The following is a 23,013-nucleotide window of genomic DNA, read 5'->3' on the forward strand; positions in this document are numbered from 1 at the left end:
ACAATTACCTCATTGAGTCTCCAGGTGAATGAATGAATGAATGAAAACTTTATTAACAGATTGCAGAATGGGTACAGTGCAGTACAGCTCAATACATACAATTGTTAAGGGGATGCAGACCAGAGAAAGACTTTCGTCTTGTTTACACCAGGGTCCCCCAGGTAGACTAATGTTTATATTTAAGTGCAGTGGTCTGTAGCCACTCACACTACCACCGAAGCTCCCCCCTCTGATGGAACAGTCCACATTCATTCGTGCGTCATCTCGCGTCGTCCAGACTCCGTTGGCGTTGACAATCTGCGCATGTGTATTGGGAGTAGGTGCTGGAAAAGGGACTTGATCTCGGCCGATTTAGTTCTGAAACTCAGGCGCATAAAATTCTATTCGATTGTCTCTAGCACCCCCACAGCCGTAGCTGCAACCACTTACATCACGGCTCTCATCCACATTTATTCATATGCTCCCCCCGCCCCCGCTATCTACTCCCCGATTTCAATAACGCGGAAGTGCAGTGGTCTATTGTTGTTGAATATGCGGAAGAGACCCTTCGGCGCTAAACCAATCAGAGAGGGTCTTCGCTGTACGCGGCTAGCCAATCAGAGAGCGTCTTCGCAAACATAGGCTACGGGGAAAAATCACGCGTTCAAGCGGAAAAAATAGTTGTTTAGTGTCTCGCTGTGCGCCTTTGAACAACCAAGTATATTTGCAATAATGCACATACAAGGAATGATCGGAAATAAGTAACATATTGTATAATCTTTAACTGCTGAACATGGGTACCATTATAGCCATTATTCTTGTTTTTGTTGGATGCTGCAGCAATGTGGTGTTTCTGGAGCTTATGATAAGGTCAGTGCAACTATGAACGATTTCACCATTTAATTACACTATTACTTTCTGTTGCACCGGCTAAAGAACATGCGTGGCATGGTTTTTTATTATTATTATCTTAAACTACTTTAATACATTTTTGTGTGCGTTATTATACCTTTCTGGTATGTAGAGTAGAAGTAGCCCTGTGGCAAGTCGGATAACACCATTCAGTGGTCTGTGTGGAGCTTATTCTCGATATTGATTGAAATGATTGATCCGATTCATTCCAATTTCAGAGAATTTCCAGGAAGTGGCAACATTGTAACCTTCGCCCAGTTTGCATTCATTGCATTGGAGGGGCTTATCTTCGAGTCGAACTTTGGAAGGAAGAAACCAGTAATCCCAATAAGGTATAATATTTCACTGCTGAGATTTTATCTTACTGTCATCGTGGAAGATGGAAAGTGGGTGGTCACTAAAATTGGCATCTTAAACCTTTGTTTTCCAGCAACTATGTGATCATGGTGACCATGTTCTTCACAGTCAGTGTGGTCAACAACTATGCCCTCAACTTCAACATTTCTATGCCGCTGCACATGATCTTCAGATCTGTAAGGACTGTTCTCTTTGTGCTTTTTGAGATTTTGACCTAATGTCTTCTGTCATGCTACACCCTATTACCAACATCAAGACCTAATAATCTTCTTGGTCGAATAATGCCTTTGTGTGCCTATCTTTACAGGGTTCGTTAATAGCTAACATGATCCTGGGTATTGTCATTCTCAAGAAAAGGTATCCCTTGCATTGCATGCTCTGACTTGACAACCTCACAACCCCTTCCTTTAGCAAACGTTAGGCTGCACCCTAAAGTTTTCTATATCTTTGCATCTTTGTATGCATGGCCAGATTCACTGCATCACAACCTAATCACGATTATTTAACATGATTACTCATTGATTTTGGAAACATACATTTATAAAAAATTTACAGTGGATTTCCTTGAACTTTACATATAATTCAACTGAAACAAACTGAGCAAAAACGTGACCTTGCTAAATGTTGATTATTTTGTTTTCATAATCATTGGAAGCCAAAATCGTAATTGAAAATAAAATGTGATTAATTGCCCAGCTCTACTTGGTAGTATGAAAGTGCACTCTACCATTGCCATTATGCTTAGCCTGGCCCCCTCTCCCTGCAGGTACACAACAAGCAAATACCTTTCCATAGCACTCATTTCAGCTGGTATCTTCATATGCACCATCATGTCTGCTAAACAAGTGGTGAGTCCTCCACCCAATGATAATGTGCAACACATTTTCTATACATAATGGATGGCCCTCATGCAGTAGTATAATAATTTATATTTTAATGATATCTACTCTGCCACAGGATTTTGTGATTTGTAATTTGCTTTCTGCAGAATCTGGCGAGTGAAGGATCAGAGGATGATGGTTTTTATGCCTTCCTGCACTGGTTGTTAGGTAAGTGTTTTTCCTTGGACTGAATGTTTGTTCAAACCTTTCTACTTCATAGCCATTTTACTAGAATGTGACCTTTTGCCTGGAGACGGAACTTGAAGGGAAATAAAAAAAAATTTGTATCTACTTTTTCTCCCCATTTTCTATTTTTCTCCCATCCCAATTTCGTATTTCCAATTCTTCCCTCCCCTGTCTTGAACGTTGCTAGACTATGCCTCCCACTGGTCGGCTGTAGTGAGGATAGAAGCCTTGCATCACGTGTCCCCTCCGGTACACGAGGAGGCAGCCTGTCGCATCTTTTCACCGCAGCAGCTCGAACTCTCAGTGGCGAGGAGTAACGCGTGGGAGGCTCACGCTGCCCCCGATACTTCCTGTTTCCGCCGCACCGGCGTCACCCAACCGACCTGTAGGAGTCGCTGTCCACAACGTCCAATCCCTACCCACCGGCTTTCCCACACCTGTCTCAAACCCTGCCCCTTTTCTTGATCCTCCAATCACAGCTGTCGCTTACCTCTGACTTCCTCGTACAAACTTTGTTTGTACGAGGAAGTCAGAGGTAAGCGACAGCTGTGATTGGAGGATCAAGAAAAGGGGCAGGGTTTGAGACAGGTCCATTGTGTTAGTATGACGGCCGGCCAAGCCGGTAGCAACGCCGAGAGCTGGTCTCGATACCAGCATCTCCTGCGTTAGTGGCGAGAGCCTTGTCCACTGCGCCACTCAGCCGCCCCAAAGGGAAATACTTGAAAATACTTGCCAGTAGTGTAATTTACGCATAGACATTACCTTGCATACCCAGTAGAAGTTGTCAGCATGTGTGTCTATACAATCTATTGTAATGACAATACATATTCCTCTGTCGTAGGTCATTATAAGCTTTGTCCTATTATTGTAACATTAGTACGTCACCAGTTACTTTGTGGGTTCTCTGTTCCCTCAGGTATCGGCATGTTGACCTTTGCTCTGCTCATGTCTGCGAGAATGGGCATCTTCCAGGAGACGCTGTACAAACAGTATGGCAAGCACTCAACGGAGGCCCTCTTCTACAATGTTAGTAGTACTTTATATCAGGGACATTGGATCTTTGTGTTGTTTTAATTGCAGCTCAATTAATTAACACATTAGCAGGCCCTGTAAGACAAGGTATTGCTATTTTTTCACCTACATCATTTCATGGCGATGACGGCAACGCAAGTATTCAATGTCCCCAATGACATCACTGGTGCCCATATTCAAACTAATTTATTCTCAGTAACTGTCAAACTAAATTAATGTGTGCAACATTGTTTAGAGCTTTTGGATGTGTGTGAGATTATGTATTAACTCAGCATTTTTCTTTTTGGTGAAGTGCTCCTTTTAAGTAGCAACCCTTTATCTCTCTCTCTTCTCACAGCACTGCCTCCCTCTTCCTGGTTTCCTGCTTCTCTCCACCGATATCTACAACCACAGTTTGCACTTCAGTCAGAGCAGTGAGTTTGAACTGATACTGTATGTTTTGTCAACGCATGAAACACATGTGGTCATGTGTAGTTAAGTGGGTAGAGGATGGAACAGGGTTTGATGTCCACTGGGATCACCTAAAATGTATGCACTCATGCTATTGAAAGGTGTCTTTGGATAAAACATCCACAAGAGTAGACATCATTAAAGATAATTTCAGTAGAGAAGACTGAGAAATGAATATGAAATGCAGGCATATCTTTTACCATTGAGTGTTATTTTCATTAAAAAATAAATATATATATATACATTTCTGATTTATTGGATAGCTCACAGAGCTGGAGTCAAGTCAAATTTATTTATAAAGCACATTTTAAAACAAACCCATGTTGACCAAAGTGCTGTACAGACCAGGGCAGGCAGTAAAATCACAAGGAATACAAAATAGAAAAAGCCCAGATATGCATCAATATACACAATAGTGCAGTGCATAGGCACAAATCAACAAATTCAAAACAGATCATAGGCACAAAACCATACCAGGGGCATCCAAAGGCTAGCGAATAAGAATGAATGTGAGCCAGGACTTAAAGGAATCAACAGAGGGGGCAGATCTGACAAAAAAGGGGGTGTGTTGTTCCACAGTCTAGGGCAGGGGTTCTCAAACTTTATTATACCACGACCATTTTATTTTGGATTTTTTTTTGGTGACCCCACACTTAATATATTGCGTACTTTCAACGTGGAAATAAGGAATATCAAAATAAAAGCACACGTTGAACTTGATCATGCATATTTATTAGAAAATGAAATTACAGCACTATTATCAATTAAATGAATGAATATTATCAACAAAAGCAACAGAATTGGAATAATATTTTTGGAGAACATCTGATGTGAGGTAAGGAATCTATTTTACCAGTCTTGGGGTAATCAGAGTTTTTTTTCCACATATCTCAACGTGTCCCCTATCTGTATGTGTGTGTGTGTGTGTGCTGACAAGGAAATGGATAATCGATTTTTCAGCCCGCTCAGTGGTTCCCAAAGTCGGGGTCGCGACCCAAAGGTGGGCCGCGAGCAGCCACGGATGGGCCGCGAGATGATTTAAAAAAAAAAAAAAAAATATTATTTTTTTATTTTTTTATTTAATTTTTTTTTGTCAGGCCACTGAACTTAGAAGCAGGCCAGGACAGTGTTTCTAGTTGTATTCTAAAATTCTATTCTATTGTATTCTAAAATGTGACTATGGTTTTATATTAACTTAATAAATAAACAAAAACGAAAAATCTACTTATTTCAACGAACATTTCAAACTAAATAACAGATTATGCACATAAAACGCTGAAAACAACCGAAGCAACAATAGTATTTTAATGAGGCTATTATTATTATCATTATTATTTTGCAACAAGTTAGCCCTCTCATAAATAGCACATATAAATGAATAACTAACTTGAACTAACTTAATAGGATTGAAGTGATATTTGGCTTAAAAAATCGGTCGGATGGCAAAAAAAAAAAAAGAAAAAAAAAGCCAGACGATGTGCATTGGGCCGCGGCTCTCTGACGCCTTATTTTCTGGGCCCCGGCCTGAAAAGTTTGGGAACCTCTAGCGTGCATAAGTACACATAATACTATCGATAATCTAGCATTTATTTGAAAACTATTCATAAATAGGCCGAAGAATTACAACATGTTTTGTGTATTCCACTAAAGGGCCATTTATCACAGAATCTTTTTTATTTTCTGGAAATTTCTAAGAACGAGCGTTTTTCAAAATGGTATAAAACGGAAATGTACCAATGAAATAAATCGTGCGCCCCCTGCTGGCACTCAAAGTGTTAAAAACCAACAGGGTAACATTGAAATCAATTCTATACTGTACTAATGGAGAGAGGCTAGAACAGGACTAATATGGTCCCTCTTCCATGTACCTGTCAGGAGCTGCGGCACTTTGTACTAATTGTACTCAGGGGCGACAGTGGCTCAGGAGGTAGACCGGTCATCTGGTAATTGGACGGTTCCAGGTTCGATTCCCGCTCCTCTCAGGCAGCGTGTCGAAGTGTCCTTGATCAAGACACTTGACCCCTAATTGCTCCCGATGAGCAGGTTGGCACATTGCATGGTTGCCTCCGCCGTCGGTGTGAATGTGTGAGTGAATGGGTAAAATGTGAGGAACAAAAATTGTAAAGCACTTTGGATAAAAGCACTATATAAATGCACCATTTACCATTTAATTGGAGGCAGGACAGGAATGACTAATCCCAGTATACAGGGAGTTGCAGTAGTGAGAGGAGATGAAGTCATGGGTGACTTTCTTGAGATCTTTGGACGAGAGAAAAAGCTTGAATTTGGCAATGGTGCAGAGCTGGAAAACATAAAACTGGCTTTTACTACAGCATTGGCCTGCTCGTCAAACTTGAAGGCAGAGTCAAAAATCACACCATGGTTTTTAACATTGACAAGGGTCTTCCTGCAGAGCCACGAGTAATGCTTTGATTTAGAAAATGATATCCAGAAGTGTATCAGCGGTAATGACGTGGACTGCAGAACCACATTCATATATTTACATAAGGGGAATAAACAGGATGTTGACTGAAGTTGTGCTTTTTACTGTAAGCTTCTTTACTCCGAGGTTTGTAATATGAATGTTTTCTCTTGCAGCTCCTGTGGCGGTGCCTGTGATTGGAGTGGTCGTACCAGTGTTGTGGATCTACCTACTGATGAACGTCATCACACAGTATCCTTACGTCACTCCCATCGTCATCAGTGCACACTCGCACGTTTATGGGCCGACTTGAACAAAACATACGGTTTATTGTAGAATCCAATCAACAGGAATGCAAAAAGCCAGGACTTTTACATTTACACCTGTAGCTTATCAATAAACCTCTGACCAATCACAGAAAACGGGACATGTGACCAGACAGACACTAAAATTAAGTTTTAAGAAATGATTTATTAATGGCGGCTGGGTGGCGCAGTGGACATTGCGGTTGTCACCAACGCAAGAGACACCGGGGTCGTCTCCGGCTGTCGGCGTTGCCTCCGGCTTGTGCCAGCCGTCATACTAACTCAATTGGCAGAGTTAGCGGGTGGAAGTCGATGGGTGGTAATCTGGACGTTGTGGACAGCGACTCCTACAGGTCGGTTGGGGACTCCTGCACAGTAGAGACAGGAAATGGCGGGGGTAGTGTGAGCCTCCCACACGTTACACCTCGCCAATGAGAGTCCGCGCTGGCAGGTGAAAAGATGTGACAGGCTGCCTCTTCGTGTATCGGAGGGGACACGTGATGCAAGGCTTCTATCCTCCCTACAACCGGCCAGTGGGGGGCATATGCGAGCAAAGTTCAAGATGGGGGATGGGAGAAAAATAGAAAAAAGGAGAAAAAAAGTGGATCAAAAAAATTTATTATTTATTAGTGATGAATAATGGCGACCTAGGAATGGTGAAATACAACTAAACCAAAGACACGAACCTGCTCTTATCATTGCAGACATCTTGGGAGGCAAAGAGCAGGTAATTGTAATCATATACCAGATGATTATCATTAAATGCCAACTGTAGCCAGCTTTGTTGAATGAATGAATGAATGAAAACTTTATTTAACAGATTGCAGAATGGGTACAATACAGTACGGCTCAATACACACAATTGTTAACACAATTGTGGGGCGGCGTGGCTCAGGGGTAGAGCGGGTCGTCCAATGATCGAAGGGTTGGTGGTTCGAATCCCCCTCAAGCCCATGTCCATCCCACTGCCGTTGTGTCCTTGGGCAAGACACTTAACCTACTTGCCTCGTATGAATGTGTATGCATGTGAATGAATGTTGGTGGTGGTCGGAGGGGCCGTAGGCGATGATTATTCGCCATGCTTCCGTGAGTCTGCCTCAGGGCAGCTCTGGCTGCAATTGTAGCTTACCACCACCGGTATGACTGTGTATGAACGAATAATGGACTCTGTAAGCGCTCTGGGGTAACTGGGGTGTCATGAAGAGCGCTATATAAATCCAATCTATTATTATTATTAACACATTGGTTGCCAACCAGGGTGCAAAATTAACGGGGGCTCGGGGCAAAATGCCAGTGAAAATGGACAAAATGCCTTCGAAAATCATTTAAGGGGGGCACAAAAATGCCCCAGACAGTTTACTGGTGCGGGAGCTTGGTGCTGGATTAGCTGAGCTCGGCGTGCAGCTGCGGAGCCGCAGAGCTCACAGTTGTGCCCGCACAGTGCAGTACTCCAATTCAGCCATTGGCAATTCAGCCATTGGGTGGGTGGCGCTGCGAAGCGGTCCCCAGACCGGACCTGATAGCGCCGCTGGCTCTGCGGCTCTGCAGTTGCATACTATTGGGATGAGTTTATCGCTTCGTTGGGAGGCGGAGGTTGTCGTTGGTTTCAGCGATCACGCAGCGTTGGGGGGCCGGGGGGGACAAAAAGCCCCAGACAGTTTACTAATGATATATATATATATGGAGACATTATTAATGTCATTAACATTACGTTATCAAACATAGTATAAAAATGTATATTACTATTTATTTAACTGACGAGTGAAAGACGTGATTTATTAAATCTGTTTTGATCAGACTCCGACGTCAACGTCACTCTCCCCACCCTCTCACATTAGCAGGTGAGCAGCTCACCAGCATTTGATGGCATTTTGAAGACAGACAAGATGGAGCGTTTTTTATCAAACTATAAAAACACGAAGGAAAAAGAGTCTGAGAAGCAGATTCCCCAGGTCCTCAAATAAAAAAATGTAAAGCGGAGTACGATGGAGTCGTGGGGATTAGACTGGGTAGGGGTTGAGGAGGATGCTACCGGTCAACATATCATTTATTGCAAAGCTTGTCGTGAGACTCCGGCTGCAAACACGGCTAGTGTTCGAGGAGCTTGTGTGGATATTTTTGTCCGCGGGACGAAGACTGTAAAAAATTTTGGAAGTAAGGATGTTTAATAACCATTTTCATCATAAAAATTCAGTGCCCCCGAAATACAAAAAAAATCCCCCGAAAATCAATTAAGGGGGGCAAAAAAAGCCCTTGAATTTTTTTTTTAATTTCTAACCCTGTTGCCAACGATGAATGACGAATTATCGCTTGGTTGCCGCCACTCTAATCAATGAGAGGACGAGCACTTTTGCGAACGCATAAACTATATCTTAAATTATGGCTATGTGTCTAATACACCTGTCGCTTATCAATGACTTGCTTGCAGTCAACATGTACGAAACGGATTGTTTTTTCATCCGTACATTTCCGTTTTATACCGTTTTGAATACGAGTATAGTTTTGAAGATTTCTAGTGATTCCAAAAAAATAGGGTACCGTTTACCTCCACCATCTGTTCTCTCCCCTCCAGGTAGGATTGCATCCAGCTCACTGATGAACTATCAAACGTTTTCAAAACCAATTGCTTTTAGCTTGTCAATCAGAATGGAGTGATTGACAGTGTCGAAGGCCTTTTGTAGGTCCAGCATGACCATGCCGCAGTATTTGCCCTCGTCCACCTCTTGTTTGATGTGGTCGTTCAAATAGAGAAGGCATGTGTCAGTGGAGTGGGATGTTCTGAAGCCATTCGTAGATTCGATTTTTTTCTGCTAGGTACTTAAGGCATTACGCCATATTGGTAGAAAATACATGACGGGTCATGAATAGATTTATATAAAAAAAAATATATATATATATATATATTACAAATTAAGACTAAATCGTCATGCTCTTATACAACCCCACCACACTCCAGGAACGTAACTCAGAGAGATATTTAGTATTGTATGATATTTAGTATTTTATTTCACACAAGTTGTATTTATTTTCAACCGCTGGTTTCTCGTGGTCCAGTTGTACACCTTAACCTTCTTCCTCTTAGATACGTGTGTATCCGCGGCGTGTTCATCCTGACGACAGAGTGCGCCTCCCTGACGGTGACCCTGGTGGTGACCCTGAGGAAGTTCATCAGCCTCATAATCTCCATTCTGTACTTTCATAACCCCTTCACCACCTGGCACTGGGTGGGCACGGGTGTGGTCTTCCTGGGCACTCTAATCTACACAGAGGTTTGGACCAGCGTCCAGAAAGCCCTCCGCGGAGCCGGCGGGAAGGAGAAGAAAGTGGAGTAACACGCTAAAGCAACTTGCCCGTCAGAGTGTGTCTTGGCGCTTATATGATTGTCGTGGACTGTGAGGGTGTGCTTTGTAAAAATCTAGGGTCTTTTAGGGGTTATTCCTCTACAATCGCAGCATACTTTAGGTAGTCATGTTGCTTTGTATGAATAATGTTCTCCATGTTGTGTCCACTGTCCATGCTTGACTGTGCTCTGTGCACTATAGATAATGTCAACTCCATTAGAAGAATACCTCACCAGCACTTCATTTGCAGACTTTTTTTTTTTTTTTTTTTTTTAAACCATGGACTACCTTATGGCTTCCTTTGTTTGTTGATTTATCAGTTGACTATTTATTCAAGTTTTTGTAAACATGACTGTATTTTGTGAATTGTTTGGTTATATGATCATATTCATTGTTAAGGCAACAAATGTAATTATGATTATGTTCTATGGACAAAATACTTTAATACTGTATCAATTCAAATGAGGATTACTGGGAATAGGCCTATTACTTAATGGTTTAACAAGATGGAGTTCACTTCAGCTGTGATGGCATTTATGCTTTGGGGCTTTCTCATGTGATCTTGTTTAAATGTTCTGTCTCAGGATTTTTGGACCAATATCAGAAGATATGCACTGTACACGTTATTTACACCCATCCATGTTTAGTGAAATAAAATAAAAAAGCATCCATGGATGTGGATGAATCCCCATATCTAAACGTTTTTATATATTTGTTGTATATGAAGCAGTGTATTTTGCATAAATTAAGAATACAGTTGAGAAATGTAAAGATATTTTTACCCAGCGAACACAATGTTCATTCACATCACAGTTTTCCTGGGGATTTGCAACCAATCAAGAGAGGTGTTAAAGGCACCCGGCCCCTACTCTCATCCAATGGAAGGTGCTATTCTTCATCTCAGGAGTGGGAAGGGCTTTCTCTTGCACTTGCAGTCTGGGTTCTGACACTCTGCTGTGTGGTGTCTGCAAGACCCACGTTGTGGATTAAATATATCCCATAAACATACCACCCCGACGACTTCAATATTTGAGCCTGGGTTTAAAAAATAAATAATGGGGGGTAACAGCTCGAGCCACCTCTCTCGTGAAGACGATGGTGAAGGAGGCGGAGTAACTTTAATGAAGGGCATCAGGGTGAGTGAACACCAGCGTACTGTACTGTACCCATTCTGCAATCTGTTAATAAAGTTTTCAATCAAGCGAGGCAGCAACTTCGGTGGCAACATTACAACCACAACAGCAAAACCATAGTTTATGAATTGTCAAGTCTCTTTACATTGTGGCTTTGCTGACCTATACAATCACAAAACAAAATGTTCCATTTTTTCCTGCAACAAAACACGTTTTCACTTTGAAAGTTGTACATCCAGCGGCACTGAGTGTTCCTGAAATAGTGACCTATAGATTATAATTAGGACCAATATTGCTACTTTCTCCCACATTTTCACAAGGATTTAATAGTTTTAGAACACTCGGTAGCCAGTTTGCCTGCAGTGTATCCTGGGCCTACACATTCACAAGTTAAATTTAGAACAGTGTTGATCATATAGGTAGCTATAGCTGGTATACCAGTTAACCTCTACTGTGCTCAACCGCATAGTAACGAGGTTGGGTGAAGGCCAGCAAACAAACGTCATTTAAGACGTAATTTAAAAACGTGAGCTTACTTTGTCCGATTTGTTATTATTACACTACCTAAATTACAATATTGAGTCGATCGTTCGAAGTGCAATGTTTATAAGCACTGTTTGCATATTATGGCTTTTCCTCATGGGGGACCCTGATGTAAACAAGACGAAAGTCTTTCTCTGGTCTGCACCCCCTTAACAATTGTGTGTATTGAGCTGTACTGTACTGTACCCATTCTGCAATCTGTTAATAAAGTTTTCAATCAATCACTCATATGCTACCAATCTGATACGTGACTGGCGATGCAAATATTAAGTGACCAGCAGGTAACTTCAATTAGGGAAACCCACAGGAACACCCTATATTTTTGCCCATGGCAAAACCATTTGTTTTCTGGCCAACCTCGTACTATGCGGTTGGGCTAGGTGCGATAGTTCCTAGCTTGCACTTATACTGTCAAGAGAGTGAACTCCAGTGAGGAAACATGATGCCCACGAAGGTTGTGAACTAGTCGATATCTTTAACGCCATCATATTGAGACTGTCCAAGCAACCTAAATGTTTAGAAGATGATCTTTCTAAAATTATTAGGAATTGTTTTATGCTTACAGATGATTGAACTTAAATACTAACATCTTTGCAGATGTCGGACAGAGTTGTCAACCGAATGAAACGGTCGTCGGTTGTTGATGCTCAGAAGAATGGACGCGCTCCTTCACAATCGCCTGAAACGGCCAAGCCAGCTTCAGCGATCCACCCGCCTCCAACCTTCATCTCCACCCTAATTCCCCAGGAACCTACCCCTGCACCTCCACCTGCATCTATATCACCACCTCCATCTGTTAAACTGGTTCCCCCTCCTCCAGTCACGTTTCATTCCCCTCCGCCTCTGTCTGTAGAACCAGTAGCTACACCTCTAGCAGATCCACTAGTCTTAGCTACACCTCCCACTCCAGCTCCTGAACTTGAAGCAGCACCCAAACCCTCTCCTCCTGAAGTTGAAACGGTTGTCCCATCTACACCTTTGAAACCTATGGCTCCGTCTGGGCCCGCTGAGTCTGTTGTTAAGCCAGTAGTCCTAGCCCCTCCTCCACCTTTAGAACCTGAGATCCTACCTACACCCGTTGTCCTACCAACCAGTGAGCCTTTAGTCCTAGCCCCTCCTCCACCTTCACTACCTGAGATCCTACCTACACCCATTGAACCAGTTGTCCTACCAACCAGTGAGCCTTTAGACCTAGCCCCTCCTCCACCTTCACTACCTGAGATCCTACCTACACCCATTGAACTAGTTGTCCTACCAACCAGTGAGCCTTTAGTCCTAGCCCCTCCTCCACCTTCACTACCTGAGATCCTACCTACACCCATTGAACTAGTTGTCCTACCAACCAGTGAGCCTTTAGTCCTAGCCCCTCCACCTTCACTACCTGAGATCCTACCTACACCCATTGAACCAGTTGTCCTACCAACCGTTGAGCCTTTAGTCCTAGCCCCTCCTCCACCTTCAGAACCTATCCTACCTACACCCGTTGTCCTACCAACCATTGAGCCTTTAGTCCTAGCCACTCCTCCACCTTCAGAACCTATCCTACCTACACCCATTGAACCAGTTGTCCTACCAACCAGTGAGCCTTTAGTCCTAGCCCCTCCTCCACCTTCAGAACCTATCCTACCTCCACCTGTTGAACTAGTTGTCCTACCAACCAGTGAGCCTTTAGTCCTAGCCACTCCACCTTCAGAACCTGAGATCCCACCTGAACCCATTGTCCTACCAACCATTGAGCCTTTAATCCTAGCCACACTTGAAGAACCTCTAGTCCCAGCTGCCCCTCAGAAACCTGTGGAACCTACTCTCATTGAATGTGTTGAACCTATAGCTCCAATGATTCCACTTGTACCTGTAGAACCTCTAGGTCCAGCTACTCCCATTGAACAGGTTGCCATACTGCCCCCTGTTGAACCAGTTGAAGGTGTTGCAGCCGTTGACCCTGTAGTCCTGCCCGTCCCTCTGCCAGTGGGACCTGTCCTATCTGACCCTGGTGAGTCTGTTACACTTTCTTCTACTCCCCTCCTTGAGTATGCAGTCATAGTGGCTCCAGTTGAGACAACTACTGTTGAGCTGGTAGTTCCACCTACCCTTCTTAAGGCTATTCCAGTTGAGCCTGTAGTTTTACCCCCTGCCGTTGAGGCTATTCCAGTTGAGTCAGTAGTGGCACGTTTTTCAATTGAGCCCGTAGGCGTACCCTCTCAAGTCGAGACCATTCCACTTGATTCTGTAGCCCCAGCTACCAATGTAGAGACTATTCCTGCTGAACCTGTGGTGTCGCACATTCCAGTTGATACTTCAGCTGAGCCTGTAGTTGCAGCCACTCTAATTGAGATTATTTCAGCTGAGCCTGTAGTCTCATCCATTCCAGTTGAACCTGTACTTGCACCGAGTCCAGGTGAAAGTATTACAGTCATTGAGCCTGTAGTTTTACCTCCTCCAGTCGAACCTGTAGTCCTCTTTACTCCAGTTGATCATGTTCCAGTTAAACCTGTAGTCCTCCCTACTCTAGTTGAGGCTGTAGTCCTCCCTACTCCAGTCAAGGCTGTTCCAGTTAAACCTGTAGTCCTCCCTACTCCAGTCGAGGCTGTTCCAGTTAAACCTGTAGTCCTCCCTACTCCAGTCGAGGCTGTTCCAGTTAAACCTGTAGTCCTCCCTACTCCAGTCGAGGCTGTTCCAGTTAAACCTGTAGTCCTCCCTACTCCAGTCGAGGCTGTTCCAGTTAAACCTGTAGTCCTCCCTACTCTAGTCGAGGCTGTTCCAGTTAAACCTGTAGTCCTCCCTACTCCAGTCAAGGCTGTTCCAGTTAAACCTGTAGTCCTCCCTACTCCAGTCAAGGCTGTTCCAGTTAAGCTTGTAGTCCTCCCTACTCCAGTCGAGGCTGTTCCAGTTAAGCTTGTAGTCCTCCCTACTCTAGTCGAGGCTGTTCCAGTTAAACCTGTAGTCCGCCCTACTCCAGTCGAGGCTGTTCCAGTTAAACCTGTAGTTCTCCCTACTCCAGTCGAGGCTGTTCCAGTTAAGCTTGTAGTTCTCCCTACTCTAGTCGAGGCTGTTCCAGTTAAACCTGTAGTCCTCCCTACTCCAGTCGAGGCTGTTCCAGTTAAGCTTGTAGTCCTCCCTACTCTAGTCGAGGCTGTTCCAGTTAAACCTGTAGTCCGCCCTACTCCAGTCGAGGCTGTTCCAGTTAAACCTGTAGTTCTCCCTACTCCAGTCGAGGCTGTTCCAGTTAAGCTTGTAGTTCTCCCTACTCTAGTTGAGGCTGTTCCAGTTAAACCTGTAGTCCTCCCTACTCCAGTCGAGGCTGTTCCAGTTAAGCTTGTAGTTCTCCCTACTCTAGTCGAGGCTGTTCCAGTTAAACCTGTAGTCCTCCCTACTCCAGTCGAGGCTGTTCCAGTTAAGCTTGTAGTTCTCCCTACTCTAGTTGAGCCTGTTCCAGTTAAGCTTGTAGTCCTCCCTACTCCAGTTGAGGCTGTTCCAGTTAAGCTTGTAGTTCTCCCTACTCCAGTCGAGGCTGTTCCAGTTAAGCTTGTAGTCCTCCCTACTCTAGTCGAGGCTGTTCCAGTTAAACCTGTAGTCCTCCCTACTCTAGTCGAGGCTGTTCCAGTTAAACCTGTAGTCCGCCCTACTCTAGTCGAGGCTGTTCCAGTTAAACCTGTAGTCCTCCCTACTCCAGTCGAGGCTGTTCCAGTTAAGCTTGTAGTCCTCCCTACTCCAGTCGAGGCTGTTCCAGTTAAGCTTGTAGTCCTCCCTACTCCAGTCGAGGCTGTTCCAGTTAAACCTGTAGTTCTCCCTACTCTAGTCGAGGCTGTTCCAGTTAAGCTTGTAGTCCTCCCTACTCCAGTCGAGGCTGTTCCAGTTAAACCTGTAGTTCTCCCTACTCCAGTCGAGGCTGTTCCAGTTAAGCTTGTAGTTCTCCCTACTCCAGTCGAGGCTGTTCCAGTTAAGCTTGTAGTTCTCCCTACTCCAGTTGAGGCTGTTCCAGTTAAACCTGTAGTTCTCCCTACTCTAGTTGATCATGTTCCAGTTGAACCTGTAGTCCTCCCTATTCCAGTCGAGGCTGTTCCAGTTAAGCTTGTAGTCCTCCCTACTCCAGTCGAGGCTGTTCCAGTTAAGCTTGTAGTCCTCCCTACTCCAGTCGAGGCTGCTCCAGTTAAGCTTGTAGTCCTCCCTATTCCAGTCGAGGCTGTTCCAGTTAAGCTTGTAGTCCTCCCTACTCCAGTCGAGGCTGTTCCAGTTAAGCTTGTAGTTCTCCCTACTCCAGTCGAGGCTGTTCCAGTTAAGCTTGTAGTCCTCCCTACTCCAGTCGAGGCTGTTCCAGTTAAGCTTGTAGTCCTCCCTACTCCAGTCGAGGCTGTTCCAGTTAAGCTTGTAGTCCTCCCTACTCCAGTCGAGGCTGTTCCAGTTAAGCTTGTAGTCCTCCCTATTCCAGTCGAGGCTGTTCCAGTTAAGCTTGTAGTCCTCCCTACTCCAGTCGAGGCTGTTCCAGTTAAGCTTGTAGTTCTCCCTACTCCAGTCGAGGCTGTTCCAGTTAAGCTTGTAGTCCTCCCTATTCCAGTCGAGGCTGTTCCAGTTAAGCTTGTAGTCCTCCCTACTCCAGTCGAGGCTGTTCCAGTTAAGCTTGTAGTTCTCCCTACTCCAGTCGAGGCTGTTCCAGTTAAGCTTGTAGTCCTCCCTACTCCAGTCGAGGCTGTTCCAGTTAAACCTGTAGTCCTCCCTACTCTAGTTGATCATGTTCCAGTTAAACCTGTAGTCCTCCCTACTTCAGTTGAACCTGTAGTCCTCCCTATTCCAGTCGAGGCTGTTCCAGTTAAGCTTGTAGTCCTCCCTATTCCAGTCGAGGCTGTTCCAGTTAAACCTGTAGTCCTCCCTACTCCAGTCGAGGCTGTTCCAGTTAAGCTTGTAGTCCTCCCTACTCTAGTCGAGGCTGTTCCAGTTAAACCTGTAGTCCTCCCTACTCCAGTCGAGGCTGTTCCAGTTAAGCTTGTAGTCCTCCCTATTCCAGTCGAGGCTGTTCCAGTTAAACCTGTAGTCCTCCCTACTCCAGTCGAGGCTGTTCCAGTTAAGCTTGTAGTCCTCCCTACTCCAGTCGAGGCTGTTCCAGTTAAGCTTGTAGTCCTCCCTACTCCAGTCGAGGCTGTTTCAGTTAAGCTTGTAGTCCTCCCTACTCCAGTCGAGGCTGTAGTCCTCCCTACTCCAGTCGAGGCTGTTTCAGTTAAGCTTGTAGTTCTCCCTACTCCAGTCGAGGCTGTTCCAGTTAAGCTTGTAGTTCTCCCTACTCTAGTTGAGCCTGTTCCAGTCAAACCTGTAGTCCTCCCTACTCTAGTCGAGGCTGTAGTCCCACCGACTCCAGTAGAACCTACTGTCCCACTTACTCTTTCTAAACCTCTTTCCTTTACCCCTCCTCCACTCACAGAGCCCACACCTGTCATTGCACCCCCACCCACTGCTCTTCCTGCACCACCTCCACCTTCCATTGAGCCTGTAGCACCACCACCACCTCCACCTCCCTGTGTCGCCATACCCATACCAGAGCCCATGTTTGAAGAGCCTGACATGCTGCCGCGTCCACCTTGTTACTCTATGGAGCTGGCCATCCTACCCACCGTTTCACCGGTCTGTGAGCCCTGCATAGAGCCCATAGAACCCCCTCCAGCCGTGATGCCCACCATGCCCCTTCTTCTGCCCAGCGTTGAGGATGAAGTCCCTGTTGTTGCCGCACCACCCGCACCTGCACCCGCACCTGCACCTCCTGGTGAGTGTGTTTCTCTTCATCAGCGAGACAATAGCTTTGCAGTTTGTAAATAGGTCTGTAAAATGGTGCATACTGTAGGAGATGTATGTTAGTCATTTCACAAATGCATTTCCTCAATATCGCACTCTAAATCAGGTTTTTACATGAATACACATCTATCTGTCTTATTTATCTGTATCCATCCATCTATTCGTCCTTCCTTCCTTAAGTGGATGAGCACGAGTTGAGGAGGAAGATCAACGAGGAGCTGCATACGCGTCTGGACCTGGAGATCAGCCAGAAGAAGCAGCAGTTCCAGCAGGAGTGAGAACACGGCACTAACCACTCTTTAACTGTCAACACTGATGGGATTAAGTTGTCATATTGTGTGTGTGTGTGTGGTGTGTGGTGTGTGTGTGCAGGCTGGAGGAGGTGATCACTTGGGCCAGAGCAGAGGCCAAGGCAGCAGCCCAGGTGGAGGTAGAGGAGCAGGTGAAGAAAACCCTGGAGGCAGACAAGGCAGCCTTCAGAGAGACCCTGAGAGATAGCCTCATGAAGGAACGCATGAAGACTGAGGATGAGAGACTCATGGCCCAGCTCTATGTAAGCATGTGTGTGTTTTTGTATGATTAACCTGTCTACTAAGGACACGATCACGTATGTTTACTCGTGTTTATTGCTGTGTGTGATGCATACAGCGTGTGTGCGTGCCGTGCTTCACAGGTACTGATATTCCTTTTAGTCATTACACCTAGTGAATAGTGGCAAAACATTTCCATGTTATGTTTTGACAGTGATATGCTGTGTTCGTATGTGTCTGCTTGCATTTGGCATGTTTGTTTTGTTTTGCTTTGCATGCTAAATTGATATAGGACTGATCTCTGGCTTTGACCGTTGTAAAAGCACCTTTTTCTTTTTCTTTTTTTACATAGTATTACATTCCTGTTCTATATAACGTTAAACAATCAAATTCCCACCGTAAGCTATGGCCTCATACGGGTTCATTAAACCTTGTTGTTTTGTGTATTTCTTGAACTGAACTGTCAAAACGGTCAAAAGTGACAGCGTAACCACGGTTGCCTCGCAACATGGCGACATGGATTTCAAAATAAAAGTCACATACATGGGCTTCTATCAATTCTAATAATAAAAGTCCTGGATTCCTAAACATTAATTGACATAGATCTCTATAAAACCGCCCAACACATTGATTACTTTAGGCACACACTAAAACCAGTAACATCACACATATTAAGCAGGCAATTACTCTAAAAATAATAAACCTTTCATGGGGTTATTTACACCCTTCCTTATCCTTGTTTTAATCAGCTTGGTTACCCCACCCAGCTCCTAGATTACTGTACTACAGACTATTGCTCAGTTAAGGACAACTTCCGGATCCTCTGCCAGCATGCACAGTCGGGCTGAGGCCTACAAAGTGTGTCTGTGTGTTCATTTCTGTTCTGAAACGGAATGATGTATCTTGGAGGTCTGCATTTCCTCTCGCCTAGAAAGATGAATTTCTTTCCATTTCTTACTGTCCATCTCTTTCTTTCCTGTCGCCTTGCTTCAGTGGATGGAGCTGAAGGTAAGATAGGAGAGCTCTCCGACATGCATGGCTCCCTCTTTCATTCGTATTCATTCTGTTCTAGACAGTTAGAAACAGTTTGAAACGATATCAGTTGTGTCTCAACCCTCAGTATGCCGCCTCCTATAGATTTCCTGTTGCATTCAGTGAGATAAAATGTCTCAAATTGGTATGAAGTTCCCTTCGTGTTTCGGTTAGTGAGGAAAAGAGGATGATATTGATGTAATAACAGAGGTGTCGTATCCCCGTCTCAGGCCCATAAACTGGATGAGAAGGAGAAGGAGCTGAAGAAGCAGGATGCTCTCTTCAGGGAACACGTTGCAAAGCTTGAAGTGAAAGTCAGTATTCCCCTCAGCTCACTTTTCATCTTGGTGTATTTTGACTGGCCGCATCACTCACCTTCACCTGTCTTCTTCTCTTGATATAATGCGGTTCATTGGTGATCTTCTGTAGAGATGCATAATAATATTGGCCACTGTATCAGGCGATCATAGTGGTTTCTTTGTTCTTTTATTTAAAAAATAAATGTGGCATCAATCCGGTGAGCAGAACTAGGGAGATGTGAACAACCGATGATTATTTTTCAGTCTAGCTGCGCATTTGTTTATTTATTTATTGCCATGCCGGTTTTATTTGGTTACTTGCATGTGCACAACATTATTGAAATAGACTGCAGAAACAGAAGTGATGACGGATTGTTTGATTTTGAGTGTTTTCATGTCTTAACACTTTTAGTTTATTTTTTATGTGCAAAATTGGATTACCATAGGAACTTTTTTATACAGATCATATCAATATTAGTGCTGTCAGGCGATTAAAAAAAGTAATCTAATTAATAACAGGAATTGTAATTAATCGCATTTTAATCTCATAACCATTTTAGGCCTGATATTCTATATTCTATAATCATATTTCAAATGGCATGTGTCCGGATGGCAGAATTCAGTACTGTATCTACAGAACCTTCTGTTTAATCATCTTCCATTTATTAATTTGCTTCGATTTTTCAGGTCTGGTCAATTTTAGCATGGTGTTATTCAGTCAAAGATACATTATTTTTTATTGATATTCTCATTTGGTTCATTACAATTTACTCAAGCCTAGTAACAGACACAGTATTTCTGACACTGGGAATACATTCCCTGAGATCCATAGATGTCCCTAGAATCAGATACCAAGAACATGCAAATGGACCATATTAAAAAGAAAAGTCTGTAAATGTGTATTCTACGTTCTTTTTTTTTATCCACTTTTTCTCCCATTTTCTATATATGTTCTCCCATCCCAATTTCGTATCATCCAATTCAACCCTCCCCTGTCACGAACGCTGTTTCTTGCCTCCCACAAGCCGGCTGCAATGTGGACTAAGTCATACATAGCACAAGTCCCCTCCGGTACTTGAGGTAACAGCAGTCGCATCTTTTCACCTGCGCAGCTCGACCTCTCAGTGGCGAGGAGTAACGCGTGGGAGGCTCACGCTGCCCCCGACACTTCCTGATTCTACTGCGCAGGCGCACCAACCGACCTGTAGGAGTCGCTGTCCACAACGCCCGATCCCCACCCATCAGTTTCCCACCCCCTAATACGGCCAATGTGTATTAGTACGGACGACCAGCTAAACTGAAAGCAAATGTGGAGCGCTGGGCTCGAACAGGCAAGCCCAGCGTCTCCAGATTTCGTGGCGAGCGCCTTGCCCACTACGCCACGTAGCCGCCCATGTATTCTACGTTCTTATGGAATTAATGAGATAAAAAAAATATATATATATTATTTTTGTTAATTTTGAGTTAATTTTCATAACGTGATAATTTGCTGTGTAATTAATTAATCTAATTAACGCGATAAACTGACAGCCCTTCAATATCAATGAATATCGTTGGCCATATTGGTTTTGGCCAAAATGTTCATATTGGTTCGTCCTATTCTGTGCCATGATTTTTGTAGTGCTGATGAAGTACCATGACTCGACTGTAGTGCTGATGAAGTACCATGACTCGACTGTAGTGCTGATGAAGTACCATGACTCGACTGTAGTGCTGATGAAGTGCCATGACTCGACTGTAGTGCTGATGAAGTACCATGACTCGACTGTAGTGCTGATGAAGTGCCATGACTCTTATTTGACTTCTTTGATGCAGGGTGCTCAGTTCTATCAAGTCACTGCTGAGAACTTCCAGAAGGGCAAAGAAGAGGCGCACAACCGGTTTGCGTGAGTTTGAATGTTTTTGCATATGATCTTAGTCTAGTGCTTTATGAAAGTCAGAATAGAATGGTTTGTTACAGTTATGTTGAAATCATATCACTTCTCCCAGGCGTGTCACTATCAAGCCAGTTTGTGGTGACCTGCAGAGTCGGATCCTAAAGTGCTATAGGGAGAACACAGGCGAGACCCTCGCCTGCTCCAGCATCGCCTCTGCCTACCTGAAGTGTGTGGAGAACGCCAAGCAGGTACCACTTTAGTTACATCACACGATTGGCCTCCTTTCATAATCTGTCCGTACCACGTGATGCCACGCACCTGAATTATGAGGTTACCATTTTGAAGTCACCCTTTGTCCCTTTCATCTTCAGAACAAGAGCACTGGGGGTTAATGTGACGAGGCAAGCTTTGTATTTCACCGATGGCATTACTGTACATTGAACCAAAGAGGAGAAGATGGGCGACAACAACCAAAACACACCGTAGCCAAGACGACCAGTCCAGTCCACAGACCAGGGAGACACGCCAGTATCCACTAAAGCCTTAAGCCAGTATCCATCCAGAATGGCAGGCATTGGAATGAAAGAGGAGACTTTGTTTGGTCCAGGCTAGGGATCAAATTTGGGGTCTTGGAGTGGAGACTGCAGCAACGCTCAGCAGCCCTGGCTCTCTGGTAGATAAGAGAACGACGTGCCACTACCACTACACTACCAATACGATAGGTGATAGATCATTTCTGCTGCCCAAACACACCTCTTTCCTAACAAAACACAACACATCAACAAAGGAATAAACAATAATAATGGTTATATTTTGATTTTCAGCATTATGAATTGAACTAAGGTGTTTTGTGTGAGACAATATGTATCAAGGGGAATGTTGCATGACTGGATTACTGAATTGATGTGCACTTGTGCCTTAATCCTATGAAGACACATTATCTGATCAGATGGATGGAAGAGATGTAAAGCCAGAGCTTCATGTATCATGGATCTGAATAGCCTGACATGTCAGACCCCATGGAAGGCAAGCTAGCTCTCCATGGCTCTGGTGTGTCAGGCTAGGATCTGAAACAAGCTAGCTCTCCATGGCTCTGATGTGTCAGGCTAGGATCTGAAACAAGCTAGCTCTCCATGGCTCTGATGTGTCAGGCTAGGATCTGAAACAAGCTAGCTCTCCATGGCTCTGGTGTGTCAGGCTAGGATCTGAAACAAGCTAGCTCTCCATGGCTCTGATGCGTCAGGCTAGGATCTGAAACAAGCTAGCTCTCCATGGCTCTGGTGTGTCAGGCTAGGATCTGAAACAAGCTAGCTCTCCATGGCTCTGATGTGTCAGGCTAGGATCTGAAACAAGCTAGCTCTCCATGGCTCTGGTGTGTCAGGCTAGGATCTGAAACAAGCTAGCTCTCCATGGCTCTGATGTGTCAGGCTAGGATCTGAAACAAGCTAGCTCTCCATGGCTCTGATGTGTCAGGCTAGGATCTGAAACAATTCTGCATGGGTACACTATTCTAAATAGTGAATAAAGGCACTTTTCTGATTTGACCTTTTCTGTTTTAGACATGATCGTAAGAACTTGTACTGTTTTCAATAAATATTTTGTGAAACCCATGATGACATTGTAGTTGCAATTGAACCAATAAGGACATTTCTTTTATTGCAATGTGTTGCAATTATTCCTTGAAATATGAACAATTATTTCCCAAATCCACAAAAAAAGAACTAGATTTGAATCTGATATTGTTTTGACATGTAAAATCTAGAGCAGCTCCATAGACAATTAATGTGACTGATTTTGTGTACCCATAGAATGCTTTTTATAGATTCGATTAAAATGTATTGTCATACACAGCACAAGTACAATACAATGAAAATAAGTTGTCATCCAAAAAAGTGTGCACTCTAGTCAGCCCTGTTTATATGTCATTTTTGGACTTCTGCTAAAACATAAAGG

At 44.0% G+C, this 23,013-nt stretch overlaps 2 protein-coding genes across 2 annotated transcripts; both read left to right on the top strand.

Moving 5' to 3' along the window:
- The first annotated feature begins 353 nt into the window (after positions 1 to 353).
- Positions 354 to 10,551, top strand: slc35b4 (solute carrier family 35 member B4). Its single transcript, XM_084334990.1, has 10 exons — positions 354 to 849; positions 1,110 to 1,223; positions 1,322 to 1,424; positions 1,556 to 1,605; positions 2,015 to 2,096; positions 2,237 to 2,297; positions 3,232 to 3,341; positions 3,685 to 3,760; positions 6,396 to 6,471; positions 9,607 to 10,551. Exons 1-10 carry the CDS (start codon positions 773 to 775, stop codon positions 9,854 to 9,856), a joined length of 999 nt encoding a protein of 332 aa, XP_084191116.1. The 5' UTR covers positions 354 to 772; the 3' UTR covers positions 9,857 to 10,551.
- A 238-nt stretch (positions 10,552 to 10,789) lies between these two features.
- Positions 10,790 to 22,673, top strand: LOC311245150 (uncharacterized protein). Its single transcript, XM_084334950.1, has 9 exons — positions 10,790 to 11,001; positions 12,139 to 13,534; positions 16,955 to 17,293; positions 17,503 to 17,596; positions 17,695 to 17,875; positions 19,115 to 19,198; positions 20,999 to 21,069; positions 21,173 to 21,308; positions 21,432 to 22,673. Exons 1-9 carry the CDS (start codon positions 10,921 to 10,923, stop codon positions 21,450 to 21,452), a joined length of 2,403 nt encoding a protein of 800 aa, XP_084191076.1. The 5' UTR covers positions 10,790 to 10,920; the 3' UTR covers positions 21,453 to 22,673.
- The last annotated feature ends 340 nt before the right edge of the window (positions 22,674 to 23,013 follow it).

Source organism: Notolepis coatsorum (genome assembly GCF_963971535.1).
Source record: "Notolepis coatsorum genome assembly, chromosome: 18".
NCBI classification, from domain to species: Eukaryota; Metazoa; Chordata; class Actinopteri; order Aulopiformes; family Paralepididae; genus Notolepis; species Notolepis coatsorum.